Source organism: Typha angustifolia, chromosome 5 (genome assembly GCF_048772165.1).
Source record: "Typha angustifolia cultivar Huaian chromosome 5, ASM4877216v1, whole genome shotgun sequence".
NCBI classification, from domain to species: Eukaryota; Viridiplantae; Streptophyta; class Magnoliopsida; order Poales; family Typhaceae; genus Typha; species Typha angustifolia.
Window position 1 is genome coordinate 4,377,605 of NC_133243.1, and position 20,107 is coordinate 4,397,711.

At 34.8% G+C, this 20,107-nt stretch overlaps 2 protein-coding genes across 2 annotated transcripts; both read right to left on the minus strand.

Moving 5' to 3' along the window:
* Nucleotides 1-1,716: 1,716 nt before the first annotated feature.
* LOC140760417 (VQ motif-containing protein 11-like) lies at nt 1,717-2,306 on the minus strand. The gene has a single exon (XM_073097350.1). The coding sequence runs from the start codon at nt 2,304-2,306 to the stop codon at nt 1,809-1,811; it is 498 nt and encodes a 165-aa protein (XP_072953451.1). The 3' UTR covers nt 1,717-1,808.
* Nucleotides 2,307-8,586: 6,280 nt separating this feature from the next.
* Nucleotides 8,587-13,884, minus strand: LOC140760227 (probable monogalactosyldiacylglycerol synthase 3, chloroplastic). The gene is made up of 8 exons (XM_073097092.1): nt 13,368-13,884; nt 12,605-12,777; nt 11,373-11,534; nt 11,128-11,269; nt 10,824-11,048; nt 10,630-10,692; nt 10,472-10,546; nt 8,587-9,301 (listed from the first exon to the last, which is right to left on the minus strand). Exons 1-8 carry the CDS (start codon nt 13,707-13,709, stop codon nt 9,041-9,043), a joined length of 1,443 nt encoding a protein of 480 aa, XP_072953193.1. The 5' UTR covers nt 13,710-13,884; the 3' UTR covers nt 8,587-9,040.
* Nucleotides 13,885-20,107: the final 6,223 nt, after the last annotated feature.

Genomic DNA, 20,107 nt, shown 5'->3' on the forward strand with positions numbered 1-20,107 from the left:
TAAGTGTAGGTTATTAGTTTCAAACTTATTTATTTGCATGCCACTTTTAGTTCACGTAGTACTTAAATTTGGTGCAATAAAAAATAATTATTTTCTTTTCCTCAATTCCAATGTATTATATAGTACATTCGACTATTCTTTTTATAAAGAAGATTATCTTTTAAAAAGATCAGTCAGTCCCACTGTATATAACAAGTAGCAAAGAAATTAATATTTTCCCTTTCTATTTTGTTAGACATTAACAACACAAATATATTTAGAATGGAAGTGTGTAAAGTGTAAGCATATATACTATAAACAGTGTATTGCAGTGGTGTAAATAATTTGTGAAGATTAAATATCCACAGATATTTTACGTATATTCTACAAACAAACTATATATATATGGTGCAATTCTGTAAGTTGTTAGAGATTACTATGAGCCGTCAAAAGTGTGAGAATTTTATCACACCTCCTCAATTAAGATACAAAAATTATTGATAAATAAGACAAAAAAATGTGCCGAAGATTTGATATATTTTAAGAATATCACGCGAATCTAAATATACAGAATATAGAAAAAAAGTACAAAAATAATCACATAAGAGACATAAGATTTCTAAGTGCATAGTTCACCCAATATAGGCTATGTCCACAAAGATCCCACTACTTTCACTAAATAAATTATAAGAAGAGAAATCACTCTCGACCTAACTCAAAAATTTATATTCTCTCTCTATATTTTCACTCTAATCCTCTATAAGATCTCTCTAAACTATGTGTCGTATTAAAACTCCTCTCGTAGGAGTCTTAGTTGGCTTATAGAAAACCCTATAAAAGATAGCTATTATTCTTCCTAAGGATAATATGCAAAGAAAAGTAGCAATAATAGAAAAACCTCCAAATTAATTAAAAAAATTTCTAAAAACTAATACAAGAATTTTAGCAAGTCAGGGTCCAATTAGGTCTCCTTCGCCAGGTCATTATGATTGTAGAATATTTGAAAAAGTGCTTGATGTTGGCATATTGATAGTGCTGCATTAACTCATAGACATTGAAGTGTCAACTATGGTCAGATTTCAAGCACAGGCATTAAGATAGGCACCGGCAGTAAGCTAGATCTCATGTCATGTCATGTCTTCCAGCACTAGTCAACTCCTTTTTTTTTTCAAATCTCTCCATATTAATAAATACGAGGACCCGTGAATTAATACATAGTATATGAGTTGACTTATCAATCCAAAGTCAAAACTTTTTGCATTCAAATTCTACTCTTTTATGACAAGGCTCAGCATGAACCAATAGCTGTTACTTAGATCCAAACTAAGGCCATGTTGTAGATATTAATATTTATTTATTGTCTCATTTATTACATTTATAACACAGTCTTCCTTGAATTGTCCACTGTAGGCTAATTCCAACATAACAAGAGTATACAAACAAGGTCTTTAGCATTTCACCAGCACTGCAAAAATTCCAAAATAATTCATTCGTTTTGGTGTATTTATTTATTCTTTTTTAACCACATCAGCTTGGCTTCATAGGAATACTCAATTTACCTCCATTAATTATGTCTGACCAAATTATATCTTTGTTTCCTCTGTGTCCCCCTTTTCTCACAACTCGAATGACAATTTAATTAAAAAATAATAATATATGAATGAATACTCCCTTATTTAAGTTGTGATCGATATGGGAATAATTTATAATGCCCATTAGAAGTTAAGTCTTAAAATATATTAAACTTAAGGTAGCAGAATAAGAAGATTAAGCCTAATGTATCCACCAGCCACAAGAAGGAAACAAACATAAGAAAAGAAGAAGCTAAATTAAGCTGAATCCCTTGGCGAATCCACTGGAAACAAAGGCAACAACTTGGGTGGCTTCTTCCCGTAGCTCCTCGGAGAAGGATGCAGGTAGAATCCCTTCTCCACTATCGCCTTCTCTTCCTTGATCTCCTCCCTAAATCTCAAAGCAACCAAGCTTGTAGTCGAGGAGGAAGAAGGGGAAGGCGTGGTGGGAGTGCTCGGCGACGACGAGACCAAGAATGAGGCATCCACGGTAGAAACCGGCGACGACAGCCCATAGAGATGAAGTGGAGATTGGAGAAGATTTAAGTCGAGCTTGGTGGGAGCTTTCCTCCTCTCCTGTAGCTTTTGGCGCTTGGCGGAAGGGAGAGGGGGGTAGTTATGGGGGAGGACATTATAATGGGGGGAGTTGTTGGGGTAGCCTGTGAGTTTTTGGACGATGGATCGGAACGTGGAGGGGTCTGCATGCACGTAGGTCGTGGAAGGGGAGTTGGGGTCGGAGTCTCCGGTGGAAGCCATGGGAATGGAATACGAGAGGAGAGGAGAGGAGAGGAGAGGAGAGGAGAGGAGAGGAGTGTGGGTTTGAGATGTGGGGAGGCGTAAGGGGTGCCTTTTTATGATAGCTCTTGGGGGTTTGTTTTGCAAATTACCACCTTTTTTTTTTTTTTTACCTTTTTCTTTTTCAATAAAACTTTTAGGTTAAACAGTGTTTTTTTAACGGATCATGAGCTCATAGTCTAGCTAGCTAAATCATAGAGATTAGTGCTCTCGAATATATAGATTGAATAACAGAATTTACCTTTCTAAAAATATGAAAAATGATGCACATATAATGCTATTATAAAAACTCGATCAAATATAAACTCTTATGCCCGTCTACGTCTACACGTAATTTGAACTCATTACCTCTGTCATCTTATCGGATAGTAGTCGACCGGCCAGAAGATGTTTAACTCCCTTTTGGTTTTAATTTTTTTTTCTATCCAAAGACAACAATATTTTTAACTAAAATCTTGAGTGTATATATATATATATATTTGGAGAACACCCCCTACTGTTTTGGGATTTAACCTGTTGTTAAAATTTTCTTTCTCCATTCAAAGATAAGGATAGAGATGATTCTTAATTAACTAAACTAAAGCAGTCAAACTTAATTTGAACTCGATCTTCAAGAATATATACTTACAGTACTGTAAGTGCTTATTTGCAAATGAGATGCACACACTCTCTTTCTTCTTCCCTGCCTTTAATGTTGCCATCCTTTCCATGCTACTGCTCCCTGTGGTACGGACATTGAGGCCTCATGGAGAAACAGGAGAAGAGCGGAGAGGAGAGGAGTTCCTCCTCTGCTGCAGTACTGCTCTCTCTCTCTCTCTCTCTCTCTCTCTCTCTCTCTCTCTCTCTCTCTCTCTCTCTCTCTCTTCAGGAGAAGGCTGAGGAGGTTTGCGTGAATGGAGAAACAAGGGTCAGAGGATCGTCTGCAGGCTTTGATGCGGGAATTTAGTGCGCTCGGGTTTACTTTTGCACTCCTTACATCAATTGAACTTGCAAAGAAAGAAAAATTGGAAGTCATTATTTTGGGGGCTATTTGCAGAGAAAAAATTCACCTTTTTTTTTTATAATAAAGTATGCATAATTTATACAAGAGATGTGCACATATGACTACATTTGTTATTGTGAAAATTAAAAGATATTTTTATATAAATGCCTCTATTCTTTTTGGATGATTGCCCTAAAATATGGTAACTATTAGTAAATCTGTTCGATTTTAAAATTATCATTATGGTTGATTTTGAAGGAATGATTTGACCAAAGGTACTAATTCTTTTTGGAGTTTATAATATTTATCTCTAACATTATTATAGAATACGACTCTCTCCGGCAGATAAACTGCTTAAAAGCTGGGTCGAAGATTCCTTGGACCGTTCATGTTCTTATTGATGATATAAAAGTTTTAATTAGCAACTTTTAAAATTGTAAAGTTAATAATGCCTCTAGAGAGGCTAATCGTGTTGCTGATTGGCTTGCTAACTAGGATAGAATCATATGTTATGGTTGTATTGGGTTGGCTCATTTTTTTATGATTTTTTGTAGTTTTGACTTTCAATTCTAACAAAACTTTTTATAATCATGGAATTTAATCGATATCATTTTCCTCCTTTGTTTTAAAAAAAAAGTATAGAATGTTTAATGTCTCACAAGAACACAAAAGGTATCCAATAGTTGTGAGTATTTTGTATTGGCAATTCTTGTTAAAAAAGTCTTTTTGGATGTATTTAAAATACCGCTTGAATTTATATTTAACAAATACTTTACAAGAGTTGGGATGAGTTAAAAATATCTTCTAGATCATTGGAAGGATGTTTCAACAAATTTATAACATTTTAGGTAGTATGAATGTTGTTTTTTAAATATTCAAACAATGTTATGACATTTAGAGCAGTATGAAAAAAATACCCAAGGGTAAAGAAATAGCCACTTTACATTTAACCGACCAGTCAACTTTTCAAACTAACCCTCAGGCATTCGAACTCTTTTTAGAGAGCATAAAATTGTAAAGCATTTGAACGCTCGAGTCAGAGATGATCTATTCGAGTCAACTTAAAATAATTTTATAATAGTTTTTCTTAGAGATATATAAGTCATTAAATTTTAGTTCATGAATACGACAAGAGAACATTTTTTTAAGCCCTAAATGAGACTTTGTGGGGGTTCTTTGGTGATAAGAGAAGATGAAATGTTTGAGCTTCTTTGGAGCGAGTTGCTGCCTCGAGGATCATTAAGACAGGTCGTTGGATCTTAAAGGTCACTGAAATTTATAGAGTAAGAAAACTTCAGATATATCTATGAATTTAGTAGGCGATGTAAGTGGTTATGCATTTGCACATTATTAGTCCATGATTTTTACCCAAGTTAAGGATTTCCCATATAAAAATTATTTGTGTTTGCTTTGATATCTATTTCTGGTTATTTACCTATATTTATGTTTCTACGTTAGTTAGTTATCTCCTAAATTAGAGTTAGCTTAAAATTTTTCATTGGTATTAGAGCATAATATGGATTCACATGTTTTAATTAGTGTTAGAGCATACTTAGTTTCACGTAATTTTAACCGGTATCGGAGCAAATATCTTCCCCTTTAGAGAGATTCTTTGGGAGATAAATCTTTTGAGAGAAAATCAATCTACTAATAGACCTCCCTTCTAAAAAAGATTCTTATATTCATCTTGGAAAACTAAGTTGCGTGCTTTTCTAGAGTTAGGTGATGATAATTTTATTGATTCTATAGCTTGGGCAATAAGCCTAATAGCGAAAATCAAAGGAGGAGTAATTTATATTATGAATGACTATAGCTAAAAATTTGAAATCGTAAGAAAAAAAGTAGAGTTATGCAAGTCTCACGATACAAAAAACTTGATAATTAATTTTTGTGAGATGTGAAGCGTCGGTGAACAAAATGTATACGATTTAGATGATTACAAGAGATGAACATCCAAATCACCTATGTTGAATTATTTAAAGAATTATACAATGTAAAAAAAAGGGCTAATGTGAAGCTTTTAGAAAGACTCAAAGCAGCGATAGATAAAAATACCAAAATGAAGGAGCAACATAAGAAAATAATAAATGATTTGATGTAAAAGAAAGATAATCTTTAAAAAAGAATTAAGATAACTCACTTTTTATTACTTAAAATTTAACTTCTAAAAATTCTTTATTAAAATAATAGATTAATAAAGTTCTTTAGGCAAAGTTAGAAGATCACAAGTTAAGTATCACTTTAGTAGATCATAACTAAAGAGAAATAATCAAATAAGGGGACTAAAACTTCCCAAGAGAATGAGAACAATCCTACTAAAAATGATGAGTTTCACAAAGTGCTTCCCTTTGAGAATGACTTGGTTAAATGTTCACCTCCTTTCTTAATATGAATTTCACAAGCTTTCAAGAAAACCATTTTCTTCCTGCATCAAGATTTCTCTTTCTTTTTCTCTAATCTCACTTTCTTTTTTTGTTTAGAATGAAACTTTAACCCCTCTTTTTTTGTTTTTTGTTTTTCAAATAAGTGGGTCTTTGCTGCCCTCATATTCAATGGAATGTTGATCTAATTAATACTTTACATAAGAATTGTGTACTAATTATAAGGATATGTGAGGAGAGTGAGTAGGGTGAGAGATTTAATTTTTATTTATCTTATCTAAGTTTATCCAATAGTAATGTTAGAAGATCTGTCTAGTTATTTTTTTTTCTAATTTATCTAATTAAGAGATAAATATAATTTAAAGAGTAATCTTTTTATTTTTAGGATCTATATTCCTAATAAGAATAAAGTGACAAGATCAATATTTTATATTTGAGATAAAGCTTCATAACTTACATAAAACATTGACAAGGTCTGGGTTTTTTTTGCCAAGAGTCTTGCCTATTAAAATTTGAAAAATAAATTATTGAGGAGTACCAATTTAGTCAACATCCAATGCTTCTCAACATTTGGGAACAGTCAAGTAGATTATGTGTAATTTCTAATTAACTATCAAATAAGTTAAATGATCTTTTAACTTTGAGCATTTGCATGAAATAATACAAAATAGTTTGGGCAATTTGCACCATAAATCAATATAATTTATAGTTTTGCATCTCTATCTATTTCAGTTTTTCTTTACATCTTTACCCATTTCAACTCTAAAAGTACTCTAATATTCTTATTCTTATCTATTCTTCTCCCGTAGCAACATAATAATACTCTATTCGTTTTCTTTTAAGTAGCAATAAAGATTTCTTCAAGAAACTTTTTTTCTCTTTCACCTCTCTAATAAAAATCTTAGCTAATTTTTTTTACATCTACCCTACGATGCTACAGCTGTTTCCACATAGAAAGTGTTATAATAGTAGATGAACATAAAATATTCTTTTGTTATGAAAATGAAAGTACTAATCTTTCGCGCATTATAAATAATTTCATCATGATAGTGGCGAATGCAAAATCTTATGATAGAATAACATCTAGATGAATATTAATTACTATTAAATATATTTATCCATCAAAATAAGTTAAACTATCCACATTGTTGATGATAAAAATATTCTCATCAATGTTTAAAATATGCGCATTGTATTAAAAAAAAACAATATATTTATTTGAGATTAGAATGTAGAAGCGGACTAAGGTAATATTTGTGAATTTTCTAGATATACCTTTAAATATTCAATTTTAGATTATGTAAAAATTTTAGCTTTGGATTCCATATATATAGATTATGCAGATATATTTACGAATTTCATAGCTAAAACTTTGGATTTTATAGATTTTTTTTCATATTTATAATATATATTTTTTAGAATCTATACTTACATATGATGAAATATACAAGCATAAAGATAGGCTAAAGTAAATAACATATATATATAAATTGTCATACTTTTTAGGAAACTTTAAGTGCTTTGCCAATTCTTAGGATAAAAGACTGTTAACAAAGTTGGAGAGAAGAAGAGAGATTCAATTTGCATTGAAGGATTACCTTTAGGTTTGATGTATGATTCACCAAAAAACTAGTATTTATTTTTAAGAAAGGCAAGCCATCAACATGAATGAGAAGGGAGGATGCCAAGATGCAGGAGTGAGGCTCTAGTGGGTCATGCTTGAGCTTTTTGTCACTGGAGAGAGAAAGTGAATAAAATTGTAGAGAAAAAAATGAAGGTTTTTTGAGAGATTTGGACAAGTTTGAGCTTCTTGTGGTTTGTTATTTGTGGAAGGATAAAGAAGATGAGATAATAAATAAATAAATAAATAAATAAATAAATAATATCTTTTAATATTTCCCACCTATGAAAGGCGAGAATTAGAAAAGTAAATAAAATTTATACTTTGTAAAGTTATGAGATTCCCTACATTTAATAGAAGGTGATATTTTGAAAATTGGTGCGAAGTAATTTTGGTATTTATAAAAAATTTAGGTGAACTTGCAAAGTAAAACCAAAATAGGTAGGAGTGCAATTGTGCAAAACCATAAATTATTTTGATTTATGGTGTAAATTATTCAAATATTTTTGGGTTATACATATATACACACACTTTTGTTAAACAAATTGAATCATTTGGATTACAGTTGCATAAATATAAATTTCTTAATTCGTGTTTATTATAGATAATAAAAAGAAGGAATTCTAAACTATTCTCATTTTCTATGTATATTTTTTAAATTTTTTATTACCATGTACCTTTTGAACCAGAAGTTTTTTAGTTTACAAGGTTGTATAATTTTTCTTTTCTTTAATTTAATTTAAGGCGGCATTTGTGAATATTTTTCTTAGTTCAGAAGAAGTGTATATAGATAATAAAAAGTTTAAAGTTTGTATTTAAGTATTCCACAAAGTCAAGCTAAAAAAGAGTAAAACTTGGCCCTTGTTTTAACTTGTTGGAAAAATAGGGAAAGAAAGAGTTACTGATCAATAATATGCTCTTCAAACATAGTCTAACAAATAGAGCTGTCAAAATAACCAAGCCAAGGAGCTCTGCAAGATTTTTGGCTCAAATTTATATAAGCCAACCTTGATGAGGATTACTCTTAATATATCATTTTTCTGACTAAAATATTTGTTTTTCCTACCCTCAGTTTACATTTGCAAAAAAAATAAAGGAAGAAATGATGGGCACTTTTCCATGAGAAATGTAGAATTTATCTGAGAATATTCTTTATAAAAAAAGTGTAAATGTCTGCATATATACCTGGATAAAGAAAAGTCTACATATAAATTATATATAAAAGGAAGAACATAGTCAACAGTGTCATCATATCTTCATTCTCCCAGCATTTTTCATTTCACATACATCACTTTTGAAAAGTACAAACTTTAGATACTGCAACATATATACATATACAACCAATCTGCATACACAAAAATGTAGCAACCATGCCATAAAATTTGAATTGACCAAGAACTTACAATCAATTGAGGACATTTTTGAGTTAAAGAATGATAGTTTCAAACTAAAAAACAAGTAAATATGAAACAAAAACAGATACCAATCAGAATAGAAGACTAGCACTAAGAAACAATGGTTGAAGCAGACCTGTGTAGTTGAGTCCCACTATTGTGCCAGATGACATGGAATCAAAGTGCAAGTTATCTACCCTGCTTGGATTTTTTCGGGAACTTCACCGGGCGAAAACAACCACTCTCAAGGTCAAAGAATGTCAATCCTAGCTGTACATGCAAAAGCTGGATTTTCTGTAGCACAGATTAATTGGCTGCTATATTGGCTGGTAAAATGATGAAGTGAGGGAGTAGGAGATGCGAGACATAGGTCCTTGTTGCTCTGCAAGCTCATGGATGTCCTTAACAATGTCAAACACTGCATTGGGTTGCGCAAGTTTCAGAGCATTCTGTGACATCATTTTTAGTTCATCAGATTCGGGCCCAAACCAGCGGGCAACTAGTCGAGCCGTCTCTTTTGAACTTTTGGAGAACACTCCTGCTCCGCTGTCAACAACATAAGGGACATTCCCAACTTCCTATGAGACACAACACAAAAATAATTTAGATCATGTTTGCCCCACCTTCACAAGGATAAGTAGTGATATTCTATCACGAAGCAGTGAGTGAGAAATCGAAAAAATTATAGGATGGTAACCTATTGCACATGACTGCTACAAACATTCAGAACATTCACTAGTGCATAGAGCTCACACTGTGCAGACCACCAAAATCAAGCATCTTGCTGACGGAATTGGTGTGAACAGCTCCATGAGTAAGTTATATAAAATGTTCATACCCAGATGGTTTTATAACTTTTCTCTAGAGGTAACAGGATTCATCGTTTCTCTATCAAACACCAAAATGATGGATGTGCATGTCAAATTCTATATAGATGCTTAGAGGTGAATAAATTTAGGATTAGTTACATTTTACTCTCGTGGTTTGGCTCAATTTTATAAAGCCCCCATGTATTTTTAACTTTAGCACTTAACACCTCTATATGGTTTTGACTAAAGTGCAATCGTATATTTTTCGTCATATTTGTTCACCCTAGAGATCGAATTTAAAAATCCTCATTAGAGAGAAAGTCGTAAAAAATTAGATATACTTTTCCATGCATTTAAAATAATACTGATAGGATTTAAGATGATAAGGATATGACAAAAGCATACATATTTTTTAATATATTTATCATATATTTATTATTTAAAATCTGATTGGTATTATTTTAATACATTTGAAAGCCTATCCAATTCTCTACAATTTTTTTCTCTAATAAGGATTTTCAAATTTGACCTCTAATATGATTACATACAATGGAAAAAAAATTATACTTTAATTAAGACTACATGAAGGTTAAGTGCTTAAGTTGAAAATATATGTAGGCTTTGTAAAATTAAACCAAACCATAAGAGTGTAAAATACAATTTTCCTATTAAATTATTATACGCCAAAATGGCAACCTATTCAGAAGTCCATGTTAGATGGACAATTGGTCCATTAGGAAAGCATCTCTCTAACTAAATGCCATAGCTGCTTAATGCAAATATCATCAGTAAGTTTGGTCGCAATAGGTTAATCTCCACCTTTATTTGTGTGAATTATGCAAATATATGGTCCGCAAAGAACATGATCATGCTTTCAAGTTTCAATGGCTTCATAGAGTTAGAAACTAATAAGTCTACGTATAGCTTCCGAGCACAAACCTGCCCAGGGATAAAGTCATTAAGGATAATGGGAAGCCCTCTTATCAATGCTTCAGCTATGGTACCTGGTCCTGCCTATTGGTATTGATAAAAAAGGAAAATATCAGCATGGTACTTGTAACAGAAATTGGAAAATAACAACTCAAAGATGAAGATACCTTTGTTATAATGCAGTCGCAGGCTCCCATCCATTTTTCCATCTGAGTAACAAATCCCTTAATCTGCCGTAACAAAATAAAATGCATCTTTTGAATGAGAAAGATAATAACTATCATTTAAATGACATTGAAGTAAATACAATTAGCCAGTCCTACAAACTACAGAAGTGATATGAACTGTCAGCATTTCACACCTTCACAGGGATTTTCCACTGAATAGCCTCTAGTGTGGAGCTTAAATTTTTATTACGGCCACAAACTACAATAAGCTGCCCAATTGGTTTACCAAGCTCATGATTGAACAATGATTCACCAAGGGCCTTTGCAGTCTTCTTGACTGGACCCATTCCCTCACCACCTCCCATTAGTAATACTGCTGGCAAATCAGGATCCATCTCAAGTTCTTTTCTCAAGTCCTCCTGTTTAGATGTAGAAAAAAAGAAGATGAATTACAGATTGAACCAGATATTGCAGGTAAAGGTTAGTAATGGTTCGGACCTTGACAAGAACTGCACAGCAGAAGGATGGTCGAATGGGCAAACCAAAGACACGAATTTGTGAAGGCTGAAGATTCTCAATCAGCGCCCTCTTTGAAACTTCTTCTGAGGGGCAGTAGCATCTATTGACATCGTTGTGGAACCTGAACAGATTCTTCTATTAATTAAATGTCATAAGCATAGAGCATTCCTCCCCAATGCTATATGAAATGTCACTTAAATTTCTCAGCAAATGATTAAGCTTACCATGTAGGGTGGCAAGTATTGAGGTCTGTGATAACAGTGACAAAAAGCACTCTACTCTGAAGGCCCTGCCATTTCAGAACCCACAAAGGAATGTGCTGCATAAGGGGATGAACGCTAATTATGATATCAGGCTTGTACTTCTTTAGACCAGCCTCAACCTTCCTTCAGCAGAAAAATTAAGTCAGTCAGAACAAAGTCACAAACAAAATCCCAAGTCAAACTTATGGTGAATAGATTTACCATTAGAAAAAAATTTCTACAACCCTAGCCTAAACAGTCTGTATCAAAATCCTGCATATTTATATCACAGTACCAGAATACCAGCAATCAAATGACTTTCATATCCATACATTCTAACCATAATATAGAAAGTGATGACATGGTAAACTAATAAGATAGCTTATCATGTCAGGTAATTTTTTCAATCTTCCAGAAGCTGACAATTAAGGAAGCTATATCAGTCCCCAAGGGATTAAAAAAGCTCGCCTTGAGTTTGCTCATCTATTAAATGACCTGAGATTGAGCTTGATTTTCGATCTTGTTTAATAAATGAGCTGATCTTGGCCTAGCCTCGGGTAGCTTGAGATTGGTTTGAATTAGCTCTGTATGTCATTTAGGTAAATACTATATATATTGTGTACCATTTGAGGCTCGTTTAAGAATGGTTCGCAAGCGCAGTTGGTTCTCTCCTCCCTTCAGTTCTATAGATGGTCAACGGTTCAAGTAGCAAGTTGTTCCATTTTACTAATTTCATGCAAACTTTACGTCACACATCGGAAAGTGTTTATTAATTTCCTCCACTAGTTTAGGTGCAGCTATTTAGCTTAGAAAGCAGTGAAAGCATTCAAATATTTTGGTAACTTGAGCTAGATGAACTGAGATGAGCTCGGGCCAGTACTTACAGGCTTGGCTCAGTGCAAGCTGGACAACTAGTAATATTGAGCTGAACTGGAGCCAGGCTTAGCAAAACTCAAGCTCTGTTCGTTTACACCCTACATACTACAGCAACATTTTACTTTATTATATATTAGATTCAAGAACCAGTACACAGGTTTAAGAAAGTATAATAGTTTGGAAAACATAATATAGTTTCTGTCTTTCTGATTCAATTCCTTATCGACTAATAAATAACTATTAAAACAACATATTCTTCAAGAGGGGCCTACAGCTTCTTGTATTTGTCTATACAATCACCAGAAAAGAGAAGGAAGCAACATAGGAAAAATCCATACTTGGCATAGAAGGCTGCTAGGGCAGCAAGGTAGAAGCAATGGACCCATCGGGGAGAGGTTGTGTGGAAGGCCACCTTCCAGAGCTGGACATGCTTCACCATGAACTTATAGGATCTCTCCATATTGTTCAACGGCCATCCTGCGTGATCTTTGCACAAATCTTGAACAAATACCTGCAAATTTTAAAGTAAATTTCCGAGTGTGGCCATTTGAACAAATTCCAGATACCATTCTCTGATACTTGCACGAGAAAGATTATACAAATGCTTGACGAAGTAAGGTGAGAGAAGGAGGAGCGAACTGAGCTCCCCGAATTCAATTACCCCAATAATATACTGTTTACTCTTTGCGCATATAAGATAGTAAAAGAATACAAGAGAGAGAGAGAGAGAGGAAACAATTGGTGGGTAACAAGAAATGCAAATGGGAAAGCAGCATAAAATTCAAATGTTCCGACGAAATCTGAGATCAAGAAATAAGAGCCTGATAAGATGTAAGAAATGGAGTGAATCTGAGCTCCCCAAACGTAGATTGCTAAAATTTGCTATCCAGCATCCCAAAATCCCAACAAATCCACTCACCAAATCTGACAAAATAAACCACATTCGCTCATAGAAAAAGAAGAAGGAAAAAAAAAAATCCATAGCGAACAAAATCCCAATAAAGGAGCCAACTTTACATCCAAAAATCCATAACGACCCAAAAGTCGAAGAATCTAAATAATAGAACCCAGAAAAAGAAACCACAAATCGCGCGCACCCACTTTATATTCGTCTCCATATTGGATCCGGAATGAATCACGGATCGCCTCCGCAGACGCGCGATGCCCACCTCCAGTATCACTCATCAAGATCAACACGTTCTTGGTCCGCTCGGCCCCGATCTGGACGAGCTCCATGGTCCCCTCCTCCTCTTCCCAAAACCCCAACTCGTCGTCGTCATCGATTACGCCGTCGACTCCAAGACCCGCCTCTCCACCATACGACAAGCTCTTCTTTAGCCTCCTCTTCTTCTTGTACTCCTCCTGCAGTTGCTTGTAAGCGAGGACGCTCTGCAGCACCGTGTCGGTTATCGACCTCCGCTGTGAGTCTACCGTCACCACCATGGTCTCTCTCTCCTCCGCTCTTTCTCTCTCCAATGTGGACGAGAAGAGGAAGAGAGGCGAAGGGGAGCGGGAGAGAGGAGAGGACGGAGGGGCTATATGTTTTGGTAATTGAAAACAACGGTCGGGAGTGACGGAATCCGAGCTGGCAAAGCGAATACCAGCAAGACGACTTGGAGAGAGAGAGAGAGAGAGAGAGAGAGAGAGAGAGAGGGAGGTGCGGAAGGTATATTCCGAATAATTCCGGAATATATTTTTTCATAAGGAAATTTATAAAAAAAGAAGGCTCTCTACTTTGCCTTTATTTATTTATTTTAATTAAAAAGAGAGTTGGTAAACTAACTAATATTTAATTAGTCATCCTTGGGTTTAAATTACCCGATTAATTAAACTCCAGGGTGAGGAGTACACATGGTTAGCTCAATCGATTATCTTATTATAGACTCTGTATGCATACACAAAGAAAAAGAAAAAGAAAACAAAATGATGCAATAATAGTTTTGACTGCAAATGATATCACAGGTAGATCAATAGATATTGTTAGGTTTGTTGAATGCATCTATAATAATGGTAGAATCCCTTTCAATAATGATGTGAGTGTATTTATAGAGGACAGTAGTAGATAGAGCCTTGAGGAGCACTTAGGCCTCCACTTCAAGGGCTGAGCACACCTTGATAGGCCCAGCAATGATATGGAGAAGTTTAGCCTCGTCGTCTCTTACAATGACCCCAACTCCTATCAAGCAAGTCCCACCATCCGTCGAAGTTAAGTTTCAAGTATCCATTTGTTAGGGTTTCAAGTATGGTGTCATGAATGAGATGACAACCATAATCATACTATAACAATTCCAAATGCAATATATATGATGTATGATAATCACTCAGTAATCATATTTTTCTCAATATCTCAATCATTAGCGCTGACTCTAAATGGCACAATCGTATTATACCACTGTGCACGGTCCATACCTTGTACTCAGTCTTATAATTTTGCATGAAGGCTCAAAGCATACTATGTAATCTATTAAGGATATCTTAGTTATAATTATATCTTACCATCTTTAAGGGTATAAACATCCATCCAGACCGGATAACTTTTAGCTTAAAGAAATCACATGAGGATAAAACCATATATGCCATGCTAAACAATATATATTCGAACTTCTGCTGTGTACACAGACTATTAACCTCAGACAGGGCTATATGATCGCATCTCTAGCAATCAAACTCCTTCCAAGCACCCTAACTCTAGCGTCTACTTCAGTATCCTCATACTTTTATCAACTACATATTAATATGACTTTATGCATTCCTTCTAAATGATAGATTATATGTGTTTATTCAGTACTATAACAAATCATGCATATTAGGAATCTAAGTGCTAAAGAAGTCAAAGAAAATATGTTGCTATAAGTTCTTCGATTTTATATTTATCACACATATACTAATGCTAGAGATCATCTCAATAAATGAAGTATGAAGAATATACTTATATGCAATTATCTCTATATACGATCAAACAATCATACTGGAATCTAAAGCAAGATGCAGACATATAAAGAGTTTTTAACAAAACTAGACCTATTTTTTATTTTTTTTAACTAAAACGGATTACCTTAAACTTATTACCAAATGGGGTCAAATCTACGGTAGCCTTAACAAAGACGCTGAACTGATTAGCGTTTTTTCCCTAAGTAAAAACACTGATTAGTTTAGTATATTTAGACGAAGGTAAATTTTCTCTCAATATGTTGAAAACGCTAAGTTATATATATATATATATATAATACTGATTAGTTAAGCGTTTTAGGATAAAAAAAATGCTTAACTGATTAGCACTTTTGTTAGGGTTACAATGAATTAGACCCCATTTGGTAATAAGTTTAAGAAATAGTCCATTTCGGCAAAAAACTTTTGGAATAGGGCTAATTTGGTCCAAAACTCTACATATAATATATAATATATCATAATTTGGGAATGCGGGGTGAGACTACTCACAATATAACTATAAAGTACCAAGCAACCACGTCTCATATTTGTTACTCTAATGACAACTCCTCACTGAAGGGTCTAGGGATCTTGAATAGCCGGGTCGAGTTCTTAAATATTTATAGCATATACTGTTAAGTCTTTTCTCTAATTATAATTATTTTGAACAAATGATAAGGTTCTCAATATAATCACATGCTACCGATTTACCCTAAATATCTTGATTTACTATCTACATTTCATTCTCATATTACTAGTATTACTATTCTTGTTTTACTACTCATTTATTATATATAACAAAGTCATTACCCATGATTATAAAGATCTACCTATTATTCATTTGATACCTAATAATATTCATTAAATTGATACAAGTACCTATATATACATAAATAAAAACCTATATGAATTTAATTATACTAAATCAATCTATAAATATTGTATATGTAATATATAGATATAACTGTGTATAAATATTTAGAATCAAAATAAATTAATACCTACAATAATTGTACTTAGCTAATGTTAGTATAGTAGTTATATACTTATATTATGTGCATTTCACTTTACATGGTATACAATATTTTTTAATGAATTAATTGTGGATAACTCTGATTTAAATTAATTACAAAAATAAAAATAAAAATAAATTTTGCTGTTAACTGTTTTTTTCTCACAATCCCCAAAGAAGAAGAAGAGAAGGGGAGAGCAATGTCTGCTAATGGCCGCTTAGTTGACAGTCTCTCACTAGTGGCTCAATTTTTCGACGAAACTAAGCTTAGAAATGAGAGAGAGGAGAGAAGGGAAGAGAGGGGGTAGAGAGGAAGGAGGAGATCTCATTAGTGAGAGAGGGTCGAGTGGTGCTTTCGAGTAGGATATCATGATGGTCCACACTTATGACGTAGCTAGAGAGAAAGAGATAATAGAGATGGAGAGAGTGGCGGTGGGGGAAGGCCACACGGCCACGGAGGAGATGGGAGGTGGGCTTAGGCCCACCTCCAAGTGGCCATGACTGGTTGGCCATGGCCAGCGTTGGGGGTGCTTAGTGCTCGCACGTCTCTTTAGCCATGCAAATGATGGGCGCAAGGCCGGCCACAACATGATTAGCCATGTCATGCCCAATAATACTTCTTCTTTTTTGTTTTTCAAGGACATAGGTTATAACATTAGCATTTATTGTACCTTTAAGGTCGGGCCACCAAATCAATATATTTTCCAAAAGCCAACCCTGAGTATCGAAATGGAATTTTGAAGGTGGGATCAAAGGCATCCATTATTTGGTTGTCATTTGAATACCCATTAGACATAAGCCCACTAACCCTTCCATTGGTTCACTTGGGTCTTCTCTCACCAAAGCCTTCTTACATTTCTCAACCGTCTCCATATGAGAAGGGGTCGATTCATTAGAAAGGTATTGAGAGCCACCAACAATCGATGCTTGATAAGAGGAAGCAAGATAAGTAGAGACTTGGTTCCTCCATTACTTAACTCCAGCAGTATGCACCATTAAGGACTAGCGAGATTTACTAGCATAGGAACCTAAGCGGATGGTATACCCATTTAAATTAATCATCTCAATTCTCATGTAGTCTCTCACATGACCCAAGTTAATGCTATTGGTAAGTGAAGTGACGCTAGGGTTACCCTCGAGGTCACTCGCCACATCCGAGGGATCCTGAGATCTATGAGAACCCCCATGAGTGCGACGTGACTTGGGCCGCATGAACTACATTGCTCATGGGATGGCCTTCTTTACCGAGGGGGGCAAAATTATTAGTGAGATGAGTTGCCTTGAAAAAGGAGCCAACACAATGACTCTATTGCTATAAGTCGTTGAAAAAGGAGCCAACACAATAACTCTATTGCTATAAGTCGTTGAAAAAGGAGCCAACACAATGACTCTATTGCTATAAGTCATTTGTCCCCCTTGATAAGAACTCTAGTTGAGTCCATCCTAGCAGATCCAATGTGAGGCTGGCTCGATTAGCCTGGTAGGAGTTCTTAAAATCATGCAGACCAGGCTGAATCCACTTATCTTGCTTAGACTTGTTATGTTGATTAATTTCACCTAGTCTAATATGATGATTAGGCTGACTAGACTTAGGTCCCCCAACATGCTCGTTACCCCTTGGGTTGCGTCTCTAGAAGGAGGCCAACTACACACCACCACCCTTCCTCTATGCTGGACGGCAACCCAAGGATCGTAGGTACTTTGGTCGTATTCCAAATGAGTATGCCTTCTCTTAGCATAGTCATAGCTATTCTCCGGTATCCCCTTTGTAACATGCCTAGGCATAAAGCCTTGGTTCTTCTGGCTTTTCTATGCCACCTTTTTACTCAATAGAGAGAAAGGGCACAAGTCTGCTACCCAATGACTGTGCTTATAACATATCATCATGATATTCTCATAAATGGCTCTTTGGTGCACTCTCTTTTCTTTATTTGCCAACCAAACTGTCTTTTTGATAGGCTTGGCTAGGTCGATCTCAATGCACGCCCACGCATAGCGACTTCTATATTTAAGAAGAGATGTTGCAGGTGGCTACCAAATTTAGCCCCCACCAAAATTAGGGCTTCAAGCTCCCACCATTCCATAGGCAAGCCATATAATTATATCTAAATCAGAGTAACACAAAATGTTTTTAGCAAAGGCCAAAAATCATCCCTCCAATGAATCAAGTTGAGCTTTCAATACCAAACCAAAGTTTGGCCAGAACCATTCTAAAGTTTTCAAGAGGTAGGGATTTACTTAAGAATCGAATGAAAAGGGTAAGCTACCATCTAGCTTAGCATCTCTCAAACACTTCAAGCTCCAAGATAACATAATCATTAGTCTTCTCTTTGGTCTTCTCAAGGACATCATTAGTGATGAGACCCATGCCACCCTGCGCTTTATTGCATTCTACACCACCCACAGCTAAAGTCTAGATTTTTGCCTCCGATTGGTGCAATGGTGATTGGTTAAGGTCCTGGATGTCCCTAACCCCTTCAAACTTCTCTTGCTCAGGTTTACGATTATGTTCATCAGTACCACCCTCCAGGCCCTCCTTTCCAAGGGGTTCCTCTCCTCCACTAGAACCATTAGCACTTACCATGCAGACCCCATTCACCGGCATGGTTGTGCATTTACGTGTCGTTAATATTACTATAAACATGTTCATTTCGTCTTTATTATCATCCACAACCTTTCATATAAATATTCTATTTAAACCCCTATATTTTATTTTTAACACTTGAAGTGACGTTTAAGCATGTCAAAGAGTCGGTTTTGCATGTATGGAGGAAAATCTTGCTTCACCTTAACTTCAAGTGTGTCTCTTTATGCATGCACTTAGCAAGCTCCAATTAGCCTGTAAAAGAAGAAGAAGCGGGCATTCCACCTCATGGTTGCTTCGATTGATGGAGATGTCCACATTGATCTTGGTACAAATAAACCAAGTCCACCTAGAAGCATCCACAAGAGTCTAAAACCAATTAGTGGTTCTCAGACACTTACAAACTAGCATCTGAGCAAATTTTCTTTAACATATGTTCAAGAGGAAGGATATGAAATTGCCCCAAGAATTCGTTGTGGATGAAACTCCACAAATCGACAAGAAGATTAGGGTTGGATTGAGCTAGCACAAACAAGTCTTTATTAAATGACCAAGTAGCACTAATCTAGGCTCTCAATTTATATATCTCAAGCTCAAAAGCAAGTGGGAAAGTGTTCTTCCTAGCTTCAATTATCTCTAGAGTACCTCTTGGATTCTATGCTTTTGAGAGAGCTGATCTAAGTCTAACATTGAAGGATTTATTTGTCATTAGCATGTTAATTAGGCAAAGATTATTTTGAGTAGGAATAGTGTTATCTTCCACAAACAAAATGATCTCCTCCATCACAATTAGATCCAAGTTTCATTGATGAATTCATATGGAATGAATATCCAATCGGTTGTAAAGGACATTTAATGCATCTAATAAATGTATATTGCATAACTCTCTCTCTTTCTTCATTTAGAAAGAAAATATTTAAAAATAACTTGATATGTAAAGGAAACTAAAAGTGGAGATCTCTAAAATTCAAAATGCACTACATATTTTAATCAAATTTATTAATAAAAGGGTGATTTGCATGAAAAAAAATCACTTACTTTTCGATTTGGCCACTTAGGCATGTTTTGATTTTCCCTTATCCTTTCGGCAATGTATGCTAGTACTACTTTGTTGATCTGCAATTAGCTCCAGGATGAGCTTAGTTTGCTTAATATCTGATTTACCTTGGATTATGATGGGGGATTTAACTGTATTATGGGCCCTGAGGACAAGATGGGGGTTATTGTAGCTATTTGGTTAACGCTTTTAGATCTACGGTTGCTAGAAATAATCTTGTTGATATGAGAATTTTTTAGATCTTATACTTGGTGAAATAG

Coding starts and splice junctions, on each gene's coding strand:
- LOC140760417 (XM_073097350.1), bottom strand. CDS start 2,306: ATGGCTTCCACCGGAGACTCCGACCCCAACTCCCCTTCCACGACCTAC.
- LOC140760227 (XM_073097092.1), bottom strand. CDS start 13,709: ATGGTGGTGACGGTAGACTCACAGCGGAGGTCGATAACCGACACGGTG. Junction 11,535..12,604: donor CTAGCAGCCTTCTATGCCAA/GTATGGATTTTT, acceptor TTTCTGCTGAAG/GAAGGTTGAGGCTGGTCTAA. Junction 9,302..10,471: donor ATGACTTTATCCCTGGGCAG/GTTTGTGCTCGG, acceptor TGTGTCTCATAG/GAAGTTGGGAATGTCCCTTA.